The sequence below is a fragment of the Ovis canadensis genome, chromosome 3 (genome assembly GCF_042477335.2).
Source record: "Ovis canadensis isolate MfBH-ARS-UI-01 breed Bighorn chromosome 3, ARS-UI_OviCan_v2, whole genome shotgun sequence".
Taxonomy (NCBI): Eukaryota; Metazoa; Chordata; class Mammalia; order Artiodactyla; family Bovidae; genus Ovis; species Ovis canadensis.
In genome coordinates, this window is record NC_091247.1 from 211,063,586 (window position 1) to 211,082,412 (window position 18,827).

The 18,827-nt window shown below is 37.4% G+C and overlaps 1 protein-coding gene across 5 annotated transcripts in view; it reads left to right on the top strand.

The window, feature by feature from the left end:
- The window catches only part of CLEC7A (C-type lectin domain containing 7A), a 20,066-nt gene continuing 1,239 nt past the window's right edge, over positions 1–18,827 (top strand). The window contains exons 1-7 of one of the 5 annotated variants that reach the window (XM_069585731.1): positions 35–320; positions 2,440–2,538; positions 3,755–3,892; positions 5,011–5,162; positions 9,563–9,681; positions 13,941–14,093; positions 15,697–16,555. In XM_069585731.1, coding sequence (XP_069441832.1) covers positions 218–320; positions 2,440–2,538; positions 3,755–3,892; positions 5,011–5,162; positions 9,563–9,681; positions 13,941–14,073 — 744 coding nt within the window. In that variant the 5' untranslated portion in view covers positions 35–217 and the 3' untranslated portion in view covers positions 14,074–14,093; positions 15,697–16,555. Of the gene's footprint in view, positions 321–2,439; positions 2,539–3,754; positions 3,893–5,010; positions 5,163–9,562; positions 9,682–13,940; positions 15,169–15,696; positions 16,556–18,827 lie in introns of those variants that run through there. The other 4 variants (XM_069585730.1, XM_069585733.1, XM_069585732.1 and 1 more) reach the window with 4 other exon arrangements.

The window sequence follows — 18,827 nt, forward strand, 5'->3', positions numbered from 1 at the left end:
GGATCTAAAGGTACCAATGGGAAATTACCACAGTACAGTTTTTCATTTCCTGCTTTTGGGTATCTGGTTGGAGTACTTTAGCTCAACTTGTTTAAGCCTAGTAAATGCATCTCCCACATGACTTGACTCACAGATCCTCTTTTGTCCACAGGCAGTTGTCTTAGGAGAGAGAAAAAAGCTCTCAGATGCTGTGTCAATTCAGGAACTCAGTAGAACAATGGAATACCAATCTTCGGTAGAAAATTTGGATGAAGATGGATATACTCAATTAGACTTCAGCTCTCGCAGCATCACCAGGAGATCTGTAGTCTCAGAGAAAGGTATATCTTTTTCTTTCTGACTTCAACATTCACACTCTTATAACTAAAACTAGAAGTGGAAAAAACTGGACAGACTTCTGGTTTTCCAGGCTTTTATTAATATATTTTTAAAGGTTTTCAGAAGTCACTGAAGATGATTTGAATGAGGACTAAGACTGTTCTCTGGGCAACCATTCAATGGCTAATCACTAGCACAGTTGATCTTTGGATAACACGGGTTTGAACTGCACAGATCCACTTATACATGAATGTTTTTCAAAAGTAAATAGCACGCTACTAGACGATCTGTAGTTGGTTGAATCCATGGATGTCAAACTGTGGATATGGAGAAACTGTAGATATAGAGGGCCAACTATAAGGTATAGTGTGGGGAGGACCAGTGCCCTTAAACCCTGTGTTGTTCAAGGATCAGCTGCATTGAAGTTAATTATTATGATGATAGAAAAAATACTCACACTTTCTCTGTTCTGTAGAGACAGACACTTCAAAAGTAAGGAGTTGGTGATACATGTGATGAAATGCAAAGATGAAGGAATTTCAATGAGTGACTTGTTTGACAGAAAAAAGTAAATTGTAGAATGAAGGTTAAGGAAACCTAAAGAAGTGCAGATGGACAACATCAGGATATTGGAGTTAGAAAAGAAAAGAAAGAAGACAAGAAAAACAACAGGATTTTGTGGAAAAGGCCAAAGGGAGGCCAGAAATCAGGGTTTAGATAATAAGAACCTACTGTATAACACAGGGAACTCTGTTCAACGTTATGTGGAAGCCTGGACTGGAGGGAGTTCAAGGGAGAGTGGATATATGTGTATGTATCGTTGAGTCTCTTTGCTGCCCACATGAAATATCGCAACATTGTTAATTGACTATATTTCAATATATTCATTTTTTTGTGCTTAGTCACTCAGTGGTATTTGAGTCTTTGCAACCTCATGGACTGTAGCCCACCAAGCTCCTCTGTCCATGGGATTTCCCAGACAAGAATAATCCCCACCCAGAGATCGAACTCATGCCTCCCATGGCTCCTGCATTGCAGGCAGATTACTTACCACTGAGCAACCAGGGAAGCCATACTCCAATACAAAATGAAAAGTTTAATTCAAAATAAAAGAAGTCATATGGTTTAGAATCCCAAATATGATTTTTTTTATATTTATCATGAGATTGATTTGGAAAAAAATTTTTAAACAAAAAGGTTTTTGTATAACAGTGAAGAAATATATATGAGTTAGATAAAAGATTCCATTATCAGGACATGAATCTTAGACATTATGTAAAAAAAGTGAAATCTGAAGAAGGGCGTTAAAACATTTCTCTCTTCACTGAGTGAGCAATTTAATCTCCTCCATGAGTCTTCTATTTGACAGTTTTCTGACATGCTCCTATTGCTGATTCTCGGTCTTGATGTGGTGATATTAATATAAAGTGAGTTTCCTGTTATCAAGAAAGAGATTATTCACAGGTTTTGACATCAACATCTGCTCTCTTCTGCTTTCTGGTCATTCCCATTGCGCAATTATTTTCCTCTTGTCACACAGTTTTGTTTTCTTGGGCAACCTTTTGGGGAAGAATGGAAAAACATGGTTAAGCAAGAGATAGGAAGGTGTGTGTGTTTATAGGTGTGTGTGGACAAACTGTGAGTTGCCTATAATGTGCTAGTAGTCTCTAAACCAGGTGCTTTTACTTGTGTTGATCCTCACAATCACTCTTCGATGCATCATTACCCTAATTGTTCACAAAGAGAAATGGAAAAATGGAGGAAGTAATTTGCCCAGTGACAGACAAGAAATAAGCGAAAGAGGAAGATTACCCTTCCTACCCAGTGTTATTTCTGCTGCATTAAGCTGTCTCTTCTAAGATTGGATGGGAATCCTGGTAATGTCAAGACCTAAAGATATCAATGTGGAGCTGAAATTAGGAGTGCATAGCCCTCAAGGCACTGTGCTCAAAGTACAGTTGCTGACCCAGAAGAGGTACACTAAAGAGGGAGGAAAATTCAGACTAACCCTAGACGAGTAGGTTATCTGGGTATCAGATTTGGATGAACTGCAAACTGGCATGCTCAGTTGATTTACCATCCTGTTTCTTGATTCCCTTTCTGCTCCCTTTGGCTTTCTAGGGCTTTGTGCTGCATCCTCTCGTTGGCGTCTGATTGCTGTGACTCTGGGCATTGTATGCTCAGTGCTGCTGGTGATAACTGTGGTCCTGAGTACCTTGGGTAAGTATTGGTGGGGAAGATGAACAGCAACAGACATTTAATAAGCATTTATAATGTTTCAGGCATGCTTTTAAGGAAAGTTTTTTATTTTTTTAATGTGGACCATTTTTAACTTCTTTATTCAATTTATTATAATGTTACTTCTGTTTTATGGTTTGGTTTTTTGGCCCTAAGGCCTGTGGGATCTTAGTTCCCAGACAAGGGATAGAACTCATACCCTCTACACGGTAAAGTGAAGTCTTAACCACTGGACTACCAGGGAAGTCCCCCAGGCACTCTTTTAACAGTATAACATAATCTAACTGGATCTGAATACCTACCCTTTGAATTGATGTTATGAGTTCTAACTTTATTTCTAGGGTCATAAACTAGTTAACATTAGGACCATGATTAGAAATGCAGGCGATCTGTCTTGATAACTCATACTCTTATCTATAAGATCTCCTTGCATAGCTGGTTTCAAAGCTGTGGAATTCCTAGGATAAATTAATGAAAAGAAACCAGTGGAGGTGAGGGAAGTGCAATTGGTGCTTATTTTCCTAAGAGATAAATTCCCTAAAGAATTTAAGCCATTTTTTGCATTTCATGATTTAAGGAAATTGTTTTACACCTGATCTTTAAACTCCTTTGGATAATATCAGGAAATACTCAAAGCACTTATGAAATTCTGAGTAGTTATTTTGTAATAGATGAATACGTTTCCTTAGATTTTATTGTTCATGAATTCCATTTTGGATAAAGTATTATTGTGCCTTTGAGAAGGGCATATGAAAATATGAAAGATTTCTTAAGTAGTCGTGTGTTTATTGAATACATTCTATGATATAGGCACCTGGCAGATTCTCAAGGAACTCTCATTTTTAAAATAATATAATAAAGAAGATTTATTACTGTTTCAAATCCATCGTGGTACTTAAGGACTATATTCCACTTGCCTCTTCCTTTCCCCCATCCTCCTATCTACTTCATTTTTATCTTTTGTATTAAATCTTCTTTATGGAAGTTATTTCTTTTTCCATCTATTCAAGCTATCACCTATCTATCTACCATCTATCTCTGCCTCTCCATCAGCAATGTGTTATCTGTTTCTCACTAATCAAGAATACATCCCTTTATATTCCAACAAAAATGTAGGTTTTTGGATTTTAATTCTCAAACGTAGTAAAAATGACTTTTTTTTTTCTTCTGTCATTACTATTGTTGTTGGTATATGAAGGTATTTGGAGATCCAGTTCAGGGAACAACCTGTTGAAGAGTGACAGCTTTCCATCAAGAAATAAAGACAACCAGAGTCAACCCACACAATCATCTTTAGAAGATAGTGTGATACCTACCAAGGCTCTCACGACCACAGGCAAGGGCAGAGTTAAGGATTAATAAGATCCTTGATTCAGAAGGGTTAACTTTTGATGCTAAGGCTTGGAGCAGGGGATGAAGAAAGTACTTTTATATGTGGTGATGCTACATTCAAATAAAGCCCACAGCAATATTATCTCAGTAAAATAAGTCCTCTGTAATATACAAGGGCTTCCCTAGGGGCTCACATAATAAAGTATCTGCCTGCAATGCAGGAGATCCAGATTGCAAAGTGATAGCATAAATGCCTTATGAACTTAGTTGAATCTCCAACTTAGTTGGATTTTTTTCAGATCACTAATTTTTCACATATTTAAGCTTTTAGAGGTTTGTGTAATTTGATTTGAAGGAACAGAATGGGTTCTCACACGATAGGGAAAAGACATTTTAAAGTGATATAGTTAAAATAGGAAATAGGACACCAGAAAAGGTAAAAAAAAAAAAAAAAAGAATAGAAAAAGGAAAGAAGGGAAAGTGTTGCTAAGAATTTAAAGGTTCATTGATATGTTTAATATCGATAAACCTAATAAATATGTTTCTGAAAACCAGTTAAGTTTGTTTTTCTTTAATCATACAAATTAATTGATTTAATTACCATTTTGTATACAGTAGACTTTAATCCCAATATTTGGACTTCAATTTTCCATCTCTGAACACATACCTCTTCACTGTCTTTATCACATTACTCTGTAATGTGAGTGAGTGCTCTTATACTTTTCTTATATGATGAATTGCATTCTGAAATAGATGTCACACTTGTAAAATAAGTCAACATGAAATGATTGTATATCTCAGTGACTGATATTGCATTTATTTATTTTGAGAGTTATCATGGAGAAAAGGAGTTCTGAGCTGACTGTAAAGGCATGGAAGACAAGACAAGAAAGAAAGGAGAGTTGATAGTCTAAAACACTGTAGTCACTCAGTTATTTTTTAGCGGTAGATGAATAAGGGGTTTAGTATGATCCCTTCTCTAAGTCATGTCTGTATAATTTGAATTGAAAATTAAATATATTCATGGCAGTTTATTGATTTTTATGTCCTTAGGATGAATGGTACCTGTACTGAAGTACCATTCATAGTATGAACTTCATTGTATTTATCTTTTATTTCCAGGAGTTTTCTCTAGCGCTTGTCCCCCTAACTGGATCACATGTGAAGATAGCTGTTATCTATTTAACACACTATTAGATTCCTGGGATGGAAGTAAAAGACGATGCTTTCAACTGGGCTCTAATCTCCTGAAGATAGACAGCTCAAAAGAGTTGGTAAGTGTAGATTTTGGTTATAATATCTGTGATCTATACTGAGCAGAAAAGTAGAGGTAGCTTCCAGATAACTATTTTCCCTAACAGAAAGTAATTTTACATATTCTCTATAATTATAGTAATGGCATATATTGAGTAAAGTATATAATATAAGCTTTTCTTTTTAATTAATTAAAATATGAACACATTTTGGATTTTCCTGCTAGCTCAGTTGACAAAGAATTCACCTGCAGTGCAGGAGACCCAGATTCAATCTCTGGGTTGGGAAGGAAATGACAATCCACTCCAGTACATTACACTTTAAAATAAATCCTTTAAACACAACTCCAAGTTGACTCTACTAATCAAGCCACACTCATTTTTGTGGGTTTGGATTTTAGGTTTTATTTATTTATTTATTATTATTATTATTTTACTTTACAATACTGTATTGGTTTTGCCATACATTGACATGAATCCACCACAGGTGTACATGCGTTCCCAATCCTGAACTCCCTGCGGTACAGTGAAATAGAAGGTTCTTCCCCTTATCGCCATAATTATCAAGCTATGATAATATACAGTTATAAATAATTTATTCCTTGCAAGATACTAGGAAAGACAAGAGGTTTAAAAGTAAACGTCTAGCCATGCTCAAATAATTTTTAAGAAAATAGAAACGACTCAACAGCTGTTATAAGTTAAATATCTTGTATTGGCACCAACTGCCATAGAAATTCAGAGAGAGAAATTCCTGTAGACGTAAAAATTGCACAGAAAAAGAGCAACTTGCAATGCATCTTGCCTGAAGGATAGAACTCAGATGAGCTATGAGGAGGAGTTAATAGTCAGCGAATATTCTACCTTATAAATCTGAACGGCCTACAACTTCTATACTTACTTTTACTACTCGCAATTTTTGTGTTTCTGTTTTGTTTTCCCCACAGTTGTGGTTGACATAAAAATTAATGGAAGTAGATGTATGGCAAAAAAAAAAGGGGGGGGCATGGGACTGGAAGTCTGTCTGGCTTTTAGACTTTCCTATAATTGCCACTTTGTTGAGTTATATTTGTCAATAATTCAAATATGATCATTAACCCGTAGATTACTTATTCATAAAACGTGCAGTGGAACCAAACTGTTTTAACCTAGTCATCTAACTCTGCGAAGCATTTCTTGACAAAGGCTATATAAACATATTTTCAATTAAAATTGTGGAGATGATAGTAGCCTGTCATCCATGAACACGGCCTGCAGACTCTGTCGTTCTTGGATTTATTCTGGCAGATTGAATGCAGGAAGCACAATTTTGCCATCAAGTATTTATTTATTTATTTATAGTAAATTTTATTGGAGTATAGTTGCTTTAGGAGGCTGTGTTAGTTTCTGCTATAAAACAAACTGAGCCCCCTTTTATTAAGATTTCCTTCCCACTTAGATCACCACAGAGGGTTGAGTAGAGTTCCCTGTGCTGTACAGTAGGTTCTCATTAGTTACCTCTTTTACACATAGGCGTGTATGTATGGGACTCCCCTGGTGGCTCAGTGGTAAAGAATCTGCCTGTGATGCCGAAGATGCAGGAGACCTGGGTTCCCTGGGTCGGGAAGATCCCCTGGAGAAGGGCATGGCAACCCACTCCAGTATTCTTGCCTGGAGAATCCCATGGACAGAGGAGCTCAGCAAGCTACAGTCCATAGGGTGGCAAAGAGTCGGACACGACCGGGTGACTGAGCATGAGCATTGTGCACAAGTATATATTTATATATCAATCCCAATCTCCCAATTCATCCCTCTCTCCTTTCCTCCTTGGTGTTCTTAAATGTGTCCTCTATGTCTGTGTCTCTATTTCTTCTTTGCACATAAGTTAATCTGTATCACTTTTCCCAGATTCCCCATATAAGCAACATTACATGATATTTATCTCTTTCTGACTTACTTCATGGTGTATGACAGTCCGTCTCTAAGTCCATCCATGTCTCTGCCAATAGCATTATTTCATTCATCTTTTTAGCTGAGTGACATTCTGTTGTTTTTATGTACCAATCTTCTTTATCCATTTCTCTGTTGATGGAAATTTAGGTTGCAACAATGTCCTGGCTATCCCAAATAGTGCTGCAATGAACACTGAGGCGTATGTGTCATTTTGAATCACTGTTTTTTCTGAGTGTATGTCCAGCATTGGTATTGCTGGGTCATATGGTAGTTATAGTGTTTTGAGAAACTTCCATACTGTTCTCCATAGTGGCTGTACCAATTTACATTCCTACCAATAGTGTAGGAGGGTTCCATTCTCTCCACAACTTCTCTAGAATTTATTGTTTGTAGTTTTTTGATGATGGCCCTTTCTGACTGGTGTCACCTCTGACTGGTGATGCTTCATTGTGTTTTGAATTGCATTTCTCTAATAGTTAGTGATGTTGACCATCTTTACATGGATTTGTTGGCCATTTGTATGTCGTCTTTGGAGAGATGTCTCTCTAGGTCTTATGCCCATTTTATTTTGTTGTCTGTTGTTTTGATACTGAGTTGCATGAGCTGTTTGTATATTTTGAAGATCAATCCCTTGTCAGTTGTTTTGTTTGCAAATATTTTCTCCCATTCTAAGGACTATCTTTTTGTTTTGCTTGTGGCTTCCTTTGTGGTACAAAAGCTTTAAGTTTAATTAGGTCTCATTTGTTATCTGTTTTCATAGTTTTTATTTTCATTACTCTAGAAGGGTGAGTCCAAAAAAATCCTGCTGCTATTTATGTCAAAGAGTGCTCTGCCTATGCTTCTTTCTAAGATTTACAGTGTTCAGCCTTACATTTAGGTTTTTAATCCATTTTGAGTTTATTTTTATGTATAGAGTTAGGGAGTGTTCTAATTTCACTTACCATTGCAATAGAAAGGATAATACCTCAGAATAAACCTAACTTATGGAGGCAAAGAAAGTGCAGAAGAATTGATGCTTTTGAACTGTGGTGTTGGAGAAGACTCTTGAGAGTCCCTTGGACTACAAGGAGATCCAACCAGTCCATCCTACAGGAAATCAGTCCTGGGTGTTCATTGGAAGGACTGGTGTCGAAGCTGAAACTCCAATACTTTGGCCACCTGATGCGAAGAGCTGAGTCATTTGAAAAGACCCTGATGTTGGGAAAGATTGAAGGCAGGAAGAGAAGGGAACAACAGAGGATGAGATGGACAGATGGCATCACTGACTCGATGGACGTGAGTCTGAGTGAACTCCGGGAGTTGGTGATGCACAGAGGGCCTGGCGTGCTGCAGTCCATGAGGTCACAAAGAGTCGGACACGACTGAGCGACTGAACTGAACTGAACTGATGGAGGCAAAAAACCCATACTCAGAAAACTACAAGATACTGATGAAAGAAATCAAAGATGACACAGATGGAAAGACACACCATGTTCTTGAGTTGGAAGACTAGTACTGTGAACATAACTATACTACCCAACACAATCTACAGATTCAATGAAATTTTCCTATTAAATTACAAATGGCATTTTTCACAAAATTAGAAGATTTTTTCAATTTGTATGGAAATACAAAAAGACTCTAAATAGCCAAAGCAATCTTGAGAAAAAACAGAGCAGGAGGAATCAGGCTTCCTGACTTCAGACTATACAGTCACCAAGATAGTACGGTGCTGGCACCAAAGTAGAAATATAGATCAATGGAATCAGTCGTGTCCGACTCTTTGAGACCCCATGGGCTGTAGCCCACCAGGCTCCTCTGTCCATGGGATTTTCCAGGCAATAGTACTGGAGTGGATTGCCATTTCCTTCTCCAGGTGATCTTCCCAACCCGGGGATCGAACCCGGGTCTCCCATATTGTAGACAGACGCTTAACCATCTGAGCCACCAGGGAAGCCCTTCTCATGGAAATACAAAAGACTCCAAATAGCCAAAGAAATCTTGAGGAGAAAAAACAGAGCAGGAGGAATCAGGCTTCCTGACTTCAGACTATACAGTCATGAAGATAGTATGGTGCTGGCACCAAAGTAGAAATATAGATCAATGGAATAGGATAAAAGCCCAGAAGTAAACCCATGTACCTATGGTCACCTAATCTATGACAAAAGAGCCAAGAATATATAATGCAGAAAAGACAATCTTTTCAATAAGTCGTTCTGGGAAAGCTGGACAGCTGTACGTAAAAGAAGGATCTATTCTTTGTTGGAAAACTAAACGATAAGGACTCTGAAAAAATGAGATATGCTTTTTGAGACAGTGACTGGCATTCAAGAATTGGCACGTCTATCTAGGCTGATGCCAGTATATGCACGCATCCTCCATCAAGGTGATTCAATCTCTGTCTCTCAAAATCTCCTAACAGTCTTTCTCTGTATCTTCTCTGTCTATCATCTCTGCCCTTCACTGTCTCTCTTTCTCTCTCCTTGACTTGTATCTATGTTTCCTTACAGGAGTTTATATCAAGGCGAGTGTCTTCCCAGCCTGATCATTCATTTTGGATAGGGCTTTCTCGCCGTCGGACAGAAGAACCATGGCTCTGGGAGGATGGCTCCACCTTGTTGTCTAACCTGTAAGTATCCGTAGAGACAAAGCTTCATACCTTCTCTCAGAGAGGTAAGAGCATGTCACACAGTTAAGGATCCAATCTGTTGGCCATAATAAGGAAGAGAGAGAAAAAGAGACACAGTGATGGGAAGAGACACCGAGCCAGGAAAAAAAAAAAAAGTAAAACAAGAGGATAGAGGAGGACTTACAGGTCAAAAAGTGCTGAGTGGTCACTTCAAGATATCAACACAAGTGGTCCCTCAGCTTTCTTACCAAGAGGGCATGTGTTTGAAGATTCCCAGGAAGGAGCGCTCACTCATTGTAAATCTGTGGTTAAGAGCAGGGCTTTGAAGTCAGTTTTCAGCCTAAGTCTGGTCCTTTCACTGTGTGGAACTGGATAAGTTGCTTAATCTTATCTGTGCCCCCCTTTCCAAATCTGTAAAGGAGAATAAAAATAATTCCCACCTCTAAAGATTTTGAGATAAAAGTAAAATCACTTGGCACAGTGTCTGGCACATGCTTTTTATCATGGGTTCAGATAGAGAAATTGTATGCATAAGCAGCTTGTGATTCAACATCCTGGGGACAAAATTTTCTCCTCCCACCTTCCACCTTCCCTGGTGGCTCAGATGGTAAAGAACCTACATGCAGTGCAGGAGACCCGGGTTCGATCCCTGGGTGTGGAAGCTCCCCTGCAGAAGGAAATGGCAACCCACTCCAGTATTCTTGCTTGGGAAATTCCGTGGACAGAGGATCCTGGTGGGCTACAGTCCGCGGTATGGCAGGCAGACACGACTGAGTGACTAATACTGGCCACAACGCTCCACCTGGTGGCAAGATTGAGAAATGCACATTTCATTTGTTACCCTTTTTTCTGTTTGGCAGTTTTATTTTTCATTTAATCCTGCACCAAAATAGTCCTTTGTTTTCCAGCTTCTGCTAGGTTTTCTGCTAAATTCTCATTTCAGATGCATTTATTTCACAGTATTAAATTAAATAAATGGCAACCAACCAACAATTGATGGCATCTCGGAGTCAGTAAAAAGATAGCCCTAGAAAACAATAGAGATCTATGCATTTTATTAGATTTTCCCCACAGATTCATGGTTTTCATTGCTTTTTATTCCTCTCTGCCTCTCCTACCTTCCATTTTGCATCATTTTTTTTAAATCTGAAGAATACATTTTCGTATTTCCTTTAGAGTTGAAGTTTTACAGTTGAATTCTCTGTGCTTGTCTAAAACTCTTTATTTCAACTTTTCTAAAAAAATATTTTGAGTATAAAATTAGAAATCTGTAACCTTTTTCTCTCAGGCATTCAAAGATATTATTATAATGTTTTCTTTTTTTATTGTTGTTTTTGAAAGGTCATTTATTTGAAAGCAATATGTTTTATGTCTTTTTTCAGCTTTGAAGTTTTCAGCCATACTTGCTTCAAATGTTGCTCTTTCCTGACTTTCTACCCTTCTTCTATAATTCCAATTAAATGTATTATAGACCCATTCACAATATCCTATATGTCTCATTTACTTTTTCCTATAGTTTTGTCTTTTTTCTTTAACCTATTTAGCTGTCATACCTCTTTCAGTTTTGTTCTTTTTCTTCTTCTTCAGTTAAACTGCTGTTAAAAGCCCTAATTAAGCTTTTAGCTTTGTTTAATGAATTTTTAAGTTTTATAATTTCTCACATCCATCCAGTTGCAATTTATAATTCTTAGCTTTTCCAAAACATTCTCAATATTGTCTTTTAACTCCTAGAATACTCTGTATAGTTGCTTTAATATTTATGTTTGATAACCTAGTGTTTTATACTCATGTGTATCTGTTTCTGTTATCTTTTTCTTCTAATTAAAAACATTTATTTATTTGATTGGGTGGGGTCTTTGTTGTGACATGAGGGTTCTTTTTGTTACAGTATGCATGCGAACACTTAGTTGCAGCATGTGGGGTCTAGTTTCTCAAACAGGAATCAAACCTGGGCTCCTTGTATTGAGAGCGTGGAGGCTTAGCCACTGGACCACTGGGGAAGTCGCATTTTTCCTCTAATTTTTATTCATTTATTTATTTGTGTTCGTCTATGCCTGAATTGTTTTGTTGTTGTTGTTGTTGTTAATGCACTTAACATATCTTAAACTTTTGTAGAATTAATTTGAATTTTACAGAGTGGCTTTTCATTTGCTTCTGGCAAGCACTATTGGGTGTGAATAGTACAAACTGCTGAGTATGATCACACTTTGATTTTATACCACTGAACTATCTCATTTTGGCCAAGCACATTGAATTTATTAATGAACGATCTTGACAGAATATATATCTTATTTTTCTGTAGCACTTGTTTGTGTTGAGTTTTCGTTTGCCATTTTAAAAACTGACTAGTGGACTCCCTGAAGTCGTAGGTCCAAACTAACATTTTGATGTGTAACTATTCATCGGTGACAGTCATTTTAATCTGGCTCTGTACATTCTCCAAAATCTCTTAGATGTCAAAAAGATATTTTGGAGAAGAACATTGGCCAGAATTCTCCCTGAGGCTGGATCAAAGCTGTTTCATGACCTTGGCCTAATTATTTCAACAGAAGAATTCTCTCAATCCTCCATTCTCAGGACCAAGAAGAGACAGATGTACGGGATGAAGAGTACCAGACCTTAGCTTTTACACTGAGGCTCAGTAACGCCCTTTGAGCTTGACTAAATAACTAACACTCCTCCTTTAGGAAAGTAAGGGCAATAGAACAGAGCCATGCTTCTGTTTATTTATGGCAATTCTCATAAGTGAAGTTGCTTAGTCGTTCAGGACTCTTTGCAATCCCAGGAACTGTAGCCTACCAGGATCTTCCGTTCATGGCATTTTCCAGGCAAGAGTACTGAAGTGGGTTGACATTTCCATCTCCAGAGGATCTTCTCAACCCAGGGATCAAACCCAGGTCTCCTGCATTGTGGGCAGACACTTTGCCCTCTCAGCCACCAGGGAAGGCCAATTCTCATTGTCTATCATTATATTGGAATACAATACAACCTTCAGGATGCATTAAAAAATATAGGGTTGTTTGGGACTTTTCTGGTGGTCCAGTAGCTAAGACTCTACATTCCCAGTGCAGGAGGCCCAGGTTCAGTTCCTGGTCAGAGAACTAGATATGTCTCAACTAAGACTTCACATGTTGCAACCAAAGATACTGTATGCCACAACTAAGACTCAGAGAAGCCAAATAAATAAAATAATAAATATTTTTTAAAATATAGAAAGTTGTTTGAATTGCTTTTCAATGGTCTTGATATCTGTGATTCTTCACTTAGTTCTCAGTCACCGTTAGCAAGAACTCTTCTACTTGGTCTACTCACTAAATATTCCCAATAATATTTTACTAAACTGCTACTTTATTTAGTAAGTATCAGTTCAGTTCAGTCGCTCAGTCGTGTCGGACTCTTTGCGACCCCATAAATCACAGCACGCCAGGCCTCCCTGTCCATCACCAACTCCCGGAGTTCACTCAAACTCACGTCCATCGAGTCGGTGATGCCATCCAGCCATCTCATCCTCTGTCATCCCCTTCTCCTTCCACCCCCAATCCCTCCCAGCACCAGAGTCTTTTCCAATGAGTCAACTCTTCGCATGAGGTGGCCAAAATACTGGAGTTTCAGCTTTAGCATCATTCCTTCCAAAGAACACCCAGGATTGATCTCCTTTAGAATGGACTGGTTGGATCTCCTTGCAGTCCAAGGGACTCTCAAGAGTCTTCTCCAACATCACAGTTCAAAAGCATCAATTCTTCAGTGCTCAGCTTTCTTCACAGTCCAACAGGTCACATCCATACATGACCACTGGAAAAACCATAGCCTTGACTAGACGGACCTTAGTTGGCAAAGTAATGTCTCTGCTTTTGAATATACTGTCTAGGTTGGTTATAACTTTCCTTCCAAGAAGTAAGTAATAAGTATACCTCTAGGTAAAAGGTTGAAAGATAAGTAAACAATTATTATGTATTATAATTTAATATTATAAAGTATTAAATGATTTTTCTTTTTTGTCAGAGTTGTATTTAATTTTATTTTCAACTAGTAGTATTTCTTAAAAAATTTTTGAGTCCTTTTTATGCCTTAATAGTGAAGGTTGTTACGCTACCATTTGGAAAATTTGAATTTAAATTCTTTTTGTTTCAATAATACGCACTTCGGAAACTCTTTTTCACCAATATCCTTACCAACTATGCCAGTATTGTGGAGACAGTAGATATTAATAGTATTCCCTATGCTTGTACTAATTATCACATTGCATTTTATTTCAACAGGTTTCAAATCAGAAGTACAGTTACTGAAAAAGACTCATTTCACAACTGTGCATGGATCCATGTGTCAGACATTTACAACCAACTTTGTAGTGTGCATTCATACAGTATTTGTGAGAAGAAGCTGTCAATATAATGGTGGAGGAGCAGAGAGATGTATGTAAGATACTAAGGAGGGTATAAATCCAAACAGAAAAGAGATATATTTGAGGTGAAAATAATTGCTGAAAAAAATATCAAGAGAGCTCAGCCAACTTCAGTCTTAGCTGAGAAACAGGATGGAAGGCTGGCTGTGATTTCCATACCCCCCAAGTCTATCCGGTAATCAGTATTGTGTTCTAATTATTAGAGTCCTAGAAATGGAGTCAGAACACCTGACCTTGAATTTTTATTCTATCAATGGTAGAATTTTCATTCTGCCATTCTGTTTATCTGGGATTAGCTGTGAATTCTTGGTGTTTCAGGAGGTTTTAATATCTGACTATACCAGAGTTGTGTTTTGTCCTAAAAAGTGCCACTGGAGTTCATGTGATGTGTTTCCACTACTTATTTGCCCACTTTTAGCAGTGTATCAGACACAGATAGAAGTATATTTTGAATAGCTAAATGAAAAAATGGAAAAAAAGCTTTATTAAAATCAGAGCCATTTTATTATTTTATTCATCTCTATGGTCATGATTATGACCAAAAGCATCATAAAAACCATTAGTTTCATCTTTTTTTCCTGAATTCAATAACAAAGATAACATGTCTGCCATATCTCTAAGAGAATCTTGTATAATGTGAAATTGTAGGGAATCTGCTTTGGTAAGAAAGATTTCTCTTTTTAAATACTATCAATCAAAAAAAGATCTGATTAGTAAATATAAAAAAGTAACCTGTCCTATTGGTAAGGTATTAACATTTTGTAATGCAAAACATTTTATTATTTTTATGATGACTATTTTGCAGTTTTCAGCAATTCCTCAGAAATTACTGTAAAAAGTATTATTGGAACATAAATAAGTTTCCTCATATGATGATTTGTCTCTTATTTTCTTTTAAACTTTCCCATTGGTGTTATTTATATTTCCAGTGGGGATTTCCATAATTACTAGAGAGATAGTCTAGTGTTCATTAATATGTGAATAGAAACTGTGTCAAGTTCACTGAATTTTTCACTTTAAAACCATTACTGTTATGGGATTTCACTTTAATAAAAATGTTAATTAAAGAATCTTTGGCATTTAAATTACGTGCCATGTATAATTAACACTATTATTATTTGCCTTTTCCCCCAAAATGACGATGAATTTTGGCACTGGGGAGGAAGTAGTATAGTAGGTAGTTTTGTGCTGAAGAATAAATTGTAGATCTTAAATATTTAAAAATCTAAGAGAAAGAGAAAAAATTTTTGCAAAGTGACTATTACTTTTCTAATACACTAACTGGGGTTGTCACTATCTGGAAAGAAATGTGAAAATGAAAAGGTTATTGAAGCTGAGTTAAATTAAGGCATAAAGTGGGACTTTGAAAAGATGCCATGTATTTTAATTTTGTTTTTGGTTTAATTTTTTCTCCTGTGTCCTTAAAATGGAGCGCATGAGTTGAAGAAATCACGATAATCAGAGAAAACAGTTTTGGATGCTGAATGTTCAGCTGTACTTATCTAGAACAGACGGGCTAGGCAACAATAACCTATAAGTGAAAACTGAAAGCATGATTTTAACAAGAACTAGGCTGTCTAAAATATGCCTTACATTCCTTGTTACTGTTACAGCCAATGTGGAATCGTGCATGAGAATGAACAGAAAACATCTATGCTTTTCCAAGTGACAGAAAAGTGAAAAGGGCAGCTAGTAGACCTTATGTCTCAAGGGTAATTCAAGATGAGGAATGATCATGCTACAGAAAACACTTACCTCTTCAAGGATCACTATCTCCTCTTGCCTGAGTTATTGCAATAATTTTCAAAGTAGTCTTCTAGCACCTACAAAGCAGTTGTTCAGTCGCTAAGTTGTGTCTGACTCTTCGCGATCCCATAGACCGCAGCACGCCTGGCCTCCCTCTCCTTCACCATCTCCCAGAATTTGCTCAAACTCATGTCCATTGAGTTAGTGATGCCATCCAATCATCCTTTTTTTTTTGCCTGCAATCTTTCCCAGCAGGGATGTTTTCTAATAAGTGGGCTCTTCACATCAGGTGGCCAAAATATTGGAGTTTCAGTTTAAACAAGTCATACCAGCCCTCTACTAAAACTCTCCTTGACTTCCAACATATCTGAGTTAAAAAAAAAAGAAAAAATCTAACCAAAAAACTAAAGACCTTTTGTGTATTGACCAAGACAATTGCTGGCCAGTATAGGATGCCATAATCTTGATTGAAAGGAGGGTGTTAGTCTCTCAGTCATATCTGATTTTTTGCAACCCCATGGACTGGAGTCTGACAGACTCCTCTGTCCATGGAATTCTCCAGGCAAGAATAATCTGATGTTCTTTGCTATTAAATCTTTATTGAGCTTAGGTGGCCATGTCTTCTTATGTCTTTTGTCTTATATATAGATTTTATTTTTACCCAGAGACTGAATATTTAATGCATCAAAAATATTAAATAAAAATAGCTGAGTGTTACTCTAAAAAGTTTTATTCCTTCAAGCCGAGGGTCTCTTCTCATCACTCATTCACTTTATGACAATGGTTTCCTTACAGTTACTCAGTCACAGCCAGCATGCTTGCCTCTCAGGGCCTTTGAGATTCCTGGTCCCTTTACCTGAACTATTCTTACCCTAGATTTCTGCGGATTCTTTCAATAAGGATGATTCTCACTATCTTATTGAAAACTTCCAACTCCTTTCTGGTACATTCTATTTTCTTTTTAACATTTATTTATTTTGGCTCTGCTGGATCTTAGTTGTGGCTCTCAAGTCTTCATTGAGGCATGTGGGAAACTGACCAGGAATGGGACCCAGATCCCCTGCATTGGAAGCACATGGTTTCAGCCACTGGAACACCAGAGAAGTCCCTGTATGTTCTTAATCTTCCTCACTTTCTGTATTTCTCCATAACTCTAATCATAGTGTAATATATTCTACAGTTTACTTACTATCTTTCTTGTATAGCATCTGACTTCCTCCATATAATGTAGGCTCTAAGAGTACAGAGTTTTGTTTTCCACTGTTGTCCCTCAGAATCTGAGAATAGAACCTACAATGAAGTAAGAATCTTTGTCATGGCTGAAAAATATTAAGCATTTAAGGACAAGTAGTAAAAATGTTAATGTAGGTTCTTTGGTAAAATTATTAAAGATCTCCTTGAATAACTAATTCGTGTTAGTCGCTCAGTCATATCTAACTCTTTGCAACCCTGTGGACTGTAGCCCACCAGGCTCCTCTGTCAGTGGAATTCTCCAGGCAAGACTACTGGAGTAGATTGCCATTCCCTTCTTCAGGGGGATCTTCCCAACCCAAGAATTGAACCTGGGCCTCCTGCATTGCAGGCAGATTCTTTACTGTCTGAGTCACCAGTGAAGCCCTTGAATAACTGAAGTTCAGGAAATAATTCTAATGACTATTTCATTAGAATCATAATTATCAGCATCTCCTAAATTGTAACATCTCAGCTGCAACTATTTCTGATATTCTGTCTTCTTGCTTGATTTTCATATGTAGCTTCACTTACCTCTCCCTTCCATTTTTTTTAGTGTCTTTTCTTTTGTAACATTTTCTAATATTTACATTTGTCCAATGCAAATGGCCAAATAATTTTTGATTTTCTGCTTCTTACAGGGCATTATGCAAGGGAAAGCTCTCTTTAGATTTGCTCAATTTAAAATAACTTGATGAACAATACACAGCTGGAGACACATAATGAATTCACGAGATATGTTTCCTGGCTGTCCCAGCCCAATTGTCTTCCACTCTCCTCTGCATTTAGTATGTTTGATTTAACCAAGTTATTTCCCCCAAATACAGAAAAGCATTGGTAGAATAATGTAATTCTATTGTACTTATTTGGGAAAATAATTTGGATATTATCTAAACCAAACTTCTTAGTAAATTTAGCAAATTTAGGCCAAAAAAAAAAAAAAAAGGTTACCTGTTTTTCTAAAGTCATAGGTAGTAATAGACCTAAAATTTCTGACTTCCAGTAAAATATGTGAATGTTCAAGATCATCAGGTACCAAATGTATAATTATATAATGAAATCTTTAATTGAGTCCATATACTGCATATAAGGGCTTCCCTTGTGGCTCAGCTGGTAAAGAATCCACCTGCAGTGTGGGAGACCTGGGTTTGATCCCTGGTTTGGGAAGATCCCCGGGAGAAGGGAAAGGCTACCCACTTCAGTTTTATGACCTAGAGAATTCCACGGACTGTATAGTCCATTGGGTTGCAAAGAGTTGGACAGGACTGAGCAACTTTCGCTTTCACTGTATGCTATGAAGAAAGATCACTGAATTGACTACTACAACAGAGTATTTTTAAAGCTCACCAGCGATGTGTCTTTAGAGTAATCGCTTCATCTTACTGGACTTAAATCTCCCTTTTTGTAAAATGAAAGTGGAAGACTTCCACTTTCCAATTTAAGTGGAAGTCAATCTCCATCTTTTTTCTCTAACGCTAACCCTAAAAAGCAGAATTGGAAGGAGAAGTTTTGAGATTAGTGCCACATTAAATTCACAGGACTCTGGTGGCTCAGATGGTAAAGAATCTGCCTGCCAGTGCAGGAGACACGCATTTGATCTCTGGGCCAAGAGGATCCTCTGGAGAAGGAAATGGCAACCTACTCCAGTATTCTTCCCTGGGAAATCCTGTGGACAGAGGAGCCTGGTGGGCTACAGTCCGTGGGGATGCAACAGTGATTAAAACAGCAACGAAAGTACTCTCCTAGGCTGACATTTGCTGTATTTGAT